Source organism: Crocuta crocuta, unplaced genomic scaffold (assembly GCF_008692635.1).
Source record: "Crocuta crocuta isolate KB4526 unplaced genomic scaffold, BGI_CrCroc_1.0 scaffold130, whole genome shotgun sequence".
Classification (NCBI taxonomy): domain Eukaryota; kingdom Metazoa; phylum Chordata; class Mammalia; order Carnivora; family Hyaenidae; genus Crocuta; species Crocuta crocuta.
The window spans coordinates 16,695,012-16,699,169 of NW_027527920.1; the positions used below are offsets into that span (position 1 = coordinate 16,695,012).

General features: G+C 33.5%; 1 protein-coding gene across 4 annotated transcripts in view; it reads left to right on the plus strand.

The window, feature by feature from the left end:
• ZNF280D (zinc finger protein 280D) overlaps nt 1–3,056 on the plus strand; it is a 135,045-nt gene extending 131,989 nt beyond the window's left edge. For all 4 annotated transcript variants that reach the window (XM_077748128.1, XM_077748116.1, XM_077748122.1 and 1 more), the window contains one exon: nt 93–3,056. In XM_077748128.1, coding sequence (XP_077604254.1) covers nt 93–717 — 625 coding nt within the window. In that variant the 3' untranslated portion in view covers nt 718–3,056. The remainder of the gene's footprint in view (nt 1–92) is intronic.
• The last annotated feature ends 1,102 nt before the right edge of the window (nt 3,057–4,158 follow it).

A 4,158-nucleotide genomic window follows, 5' to 3' on the forward strand; every position in this document is an offset into this window, starting at 1 on the left:
TTTTTTTTTTTTAAGAGCATGTCTTTATTTTGATAGTGTTCAAATACAATGTGTTATAAAGGAATAGATAATAAATGGCTTTATTTTTTCAGTAAACAAGATAAAGCTTCTTCAGAGGAAGAAAAAAGTGGATGTGATACAAATTCATTTCAAGGCTCATTAGCAACAGAAAATGAAGAAAGCATAACAGTGTCAAATAAGGAAAATGATACCTGTCTTGAAGACCAGAAAACTGGGTTAAAGAATGTCTTCAGTCATGATTCAAATATTGACACAGATAAAGTAGAAAAGGAAAAGCAAATACAGCACATTTATCAGAAAATGGAGTTGAAGACGTGCCAAAGTTCAGGAAACATAATTTCATGTGATCAGAATGAAGATTCCAACTCCAGTCAAGCTAGGTTTTCTTCAAAGAATATTAAGAATTTGCGGTTAACATCCGGTGATGTTAGCATTGATCAGTTTTTGAGAAAAAGAGATGAACCTGAATCTGTTAGTTCTGATGTTAGTGAGCAAGGCAGTATTCACTTAGAACCTTTGACTCCATCAAAGGTACTTGAGTATGAAGCCACAGAGATTCTTCAGAAAGGTAATGGTGATCCTTCAGCCATGACTGATGAAGTAGTGTCTGATCAAACTGACAGTGTTCCTGGAGAAAATAGCCCTAGCGCAACAGAGACAACAGTAGACCTGGCAGATGAAAAAGAAAGAAGTTGAAATTTATTAGTCATTCTAAGTTTAGTGTACCAACGGTAAAAATATTTGGAACAGTGCTATCAGGTGAGCTCAGTGGTGCTGTTCTACAGAGGTCAGAAATAGGAAAATGTGAGGGAAGTCATTCATATACACTTGACCTGTATGTTCAATCCATGTTATTAAAGAAATCGATTCACCCATAATAGCATGATTTGTATGGATTTCCAAAAAGCCTTTAAAACTATTATGGATTTTAATGAAAGCTAGTTCACAATGGAAAACTGTCTCATTTAACAGTTTGTGAAGAGAACTTGGTGGCCAGTATGAATTGATTTTTAGAATATTAATTATAATAATAAAGCTTTTGAAACTTCCATCAGTCTTAAGCTAAAAGTTCTTATTACCTATAGATCCTTTTCAGTTAACTTAAAGGAAGAAATTTGGAAACCAAGTACCTTTTGGGAATAATTGATTTAAAGTAATGGCTGATAGGCAGTGTTAATGAAGGCTTCATGTCGAGTATAATGCTGGTAAATGGGGCATGCTTAGAGTGCTAAATTAATTGATCTAATGAGAATTTGGATGAATATAAAGTTAATTTTGGATTTAATATAACATTCCAGACTGTCACAAGCATGTAAACAGAATATTTGAATCTGTGTACCTCCATACAAGTGTTAGCCTGCAAGGCTGTAAGCTTATCTTAATTAAACTTTCAGTGAAAGTGAAATTATTAATATGTAAATTTATATTTGTGCTTTTTGTCAGTATGTAAGCTGTGCAAAAATCCCTTGATGTTGTATAAAATAGAAACCCATTATTGAAACTCCTGTAGCTATTATGCTTTTAAAATTGTTTTAATGATCTTTAGAAATAGACCCATAAAAATGGTCTGGAAACCAAACCAAAGTATGGTATAGTGTAGATATTGTAAAGCAGTAAACTGAAAACATGTTCTGGTTCATGCCATGTTTAAGTGACTTTTTCTTTAATTGTAAAATAGAAACTTCAAATGGGACCTAAAGCAGTGATGTAAAAATTTGGTTTGGGACAGTTAGCCTAATTTATCCATATCCTATTTTATCCATAAAATGGCTGCTAAATTGTTTTTTCAATTGTTTTTTATCATAGATAATAATAGGTATAGAAATAAATAATATGAATAACAGTAGTTTGCTTTAAAGTACTTAAAAATTTTATTTAAAATGCTACATTTTTACTTCTTAAAATGTGCTTTGAGTTCTTAAATTTTGTTTTATTGAATGTTAAATGTTTTAAACAGCTCTTAAAATTCTGCTGTATATAGTAGTTTTTGAGTAAATATTTGCAATAAAAATCTGTCCCTGAATAATTTTATTTTTCAGAAACCTGCTTGAGTTGGATTACCTTTGGCGCCTTTAGAAATTATATACTTTTTCAAGGAAATTTCATGTTGAATTTAGTGGTAGGATTTCATTCTGCATTCTTTACTTGATGCATGATTTATTTTAAATTAGGCCTTAAAGTACAGGGGAAAATACTGTTAATATTTATAGAAAATATATCTGCTTTAAAAATTCTTTTATTTCAAGAGCAATATAATTTACTATTCTAGTTTTCTATCTGCCCAACAAAGTAAAGAGCCTAAACAGGCAAAATATATTATTGGTTTACTTTCTTGAAAAATTTTTTTGAGGGGGTCAAATATTTTCATCTTTCTTGCCACCAAGCAAAGATAGGGAGAGAGGGACTTCTTAGCTGTTACCCTTCACCTTGTTGAAACATAAAACTGTAGCAGACAAGATTTTTGGACTAATTTAAACCTTAGAAGTGCAAGGAGTAGAAGAAAGTCTATGTAAAGGCTATTTTCTAATTCTTATTTGGTTAGTTGCCTGGCAGATCACCTAATGTACAAAACCCTAGATCACTGTGCCAAAATAAGTCCCTAAATGACACTTTTTAATCCCTTTGAGCTTTAGGTAGTTCCTGTGGCTTTATACCTTTAGAGTAATGGTGGAGTAGATACCTTCATAGTAGCTAATCAGTGAACTGTTTATGCCTATCCGTTAGGAGAAGACGAAACTGTACCAAACTCTAAGAGAAAGTCTGACAATGAAAACAAAAGTGTAGTTGAAATAAGCATTGTATTTGGTAACATAACTGGTTTATGTTCTCTTACCATCTCCTTTTCTCATTTCCATTGAGAGGAACAAACAGTTCAGGTGCACAGACCAAACCTTTCAGTACCAGTGCTTTAGAACAGTGGACCGCAAACTTCTTCTGTGTAGGGCCAGATAGTAAATAATTATGGGCCATGTGGTCACAGTTATTCTCAACTTTTCCTTGTAGCTTGAAGCAGCTATAGATGTAATGTATATAATAGCCTGTTTGTGTTCCAATAAAACTTTGTTTACAAAACAAGAATGTTTGGCCCTTGGATTGTGGTTTGCCTTTGCCTGCTTTAGAGTGCTTAGACTGACTTAATATCAGTGAAAGCCAGTGATGCACTCTAGTGACTGTTTGCCTAAGAACTACCTACCAAGGTGCCTTGGTGTATGGTAGTTCCCTGTTCCCTAACAATAAACTTATGATTGACTTTCAGTGCAGTTCAGTGACACTAAGAAGCATTATATTCATCTTGTGCGTATACTTTTAATTTACATGGAAAATCTGAATGCCATATCTATTTGTATTCTTTCTTTCCCTTTGCATCTCTTCAATAGGGAGGAAATTGGAATTTTTTTCATCCATGAATTTTTTAAGAACTATTCTTAACAGGGGCGCCTGGGTGGCTTAGTCGGTTAAGCGTCTGACTTTCGCGTAGGTCATGATCTCGCAGTTCGTGGGTTCGAGCCCCGCGTCGGGCTCTGTGCTGACTGCCAGCTCAGAGCCTGGAGCCTGTTTCAGTCTGTGTCTCCCTCTCTCTCCGACCCTCCCCTGCTCACGCTGTCTTTCTCTATCTCTCCTAGAAATAAATAAAACATTTAAAAAAAAAACTATTCTTAACATTTTAAAAAGGAACGGATAATATACAAGTCCCATTATTTTAGCTGTAAGTAAAAAGATGAGGAAACCAAATATCTAGGCAATTATTTTCCTAAGGGTACAAAGCTAAGATTTGAATGAAATTTGATCTGATTCTGAAATTAGAACTTCCTACCACATCAATTGTTCCCAGCATTTATATTGAATGTCCGGTTTTAAAATAAATTACCTTTTTGCAAAGAACTCTCCCATTGATGGTAGTAATTATAGTTTTATTTATTATTCTTACAGTGATCATATGCATTTGGGATAGGGAACTTCTTAACCTAAAGAAAAGGACCTAGTGATCTCTTCTATCAATAGGAATTGAGGCATTTTACCTCAGGAGGAAGAGAGAGTGAATATATTATTAATAGGAAAGATAGGTAATTTAAAGATATTCTTTATTTTTTAAAATTTTTTTAACATTTATTCATTTTTTGAGAGACAGAGGGAGAC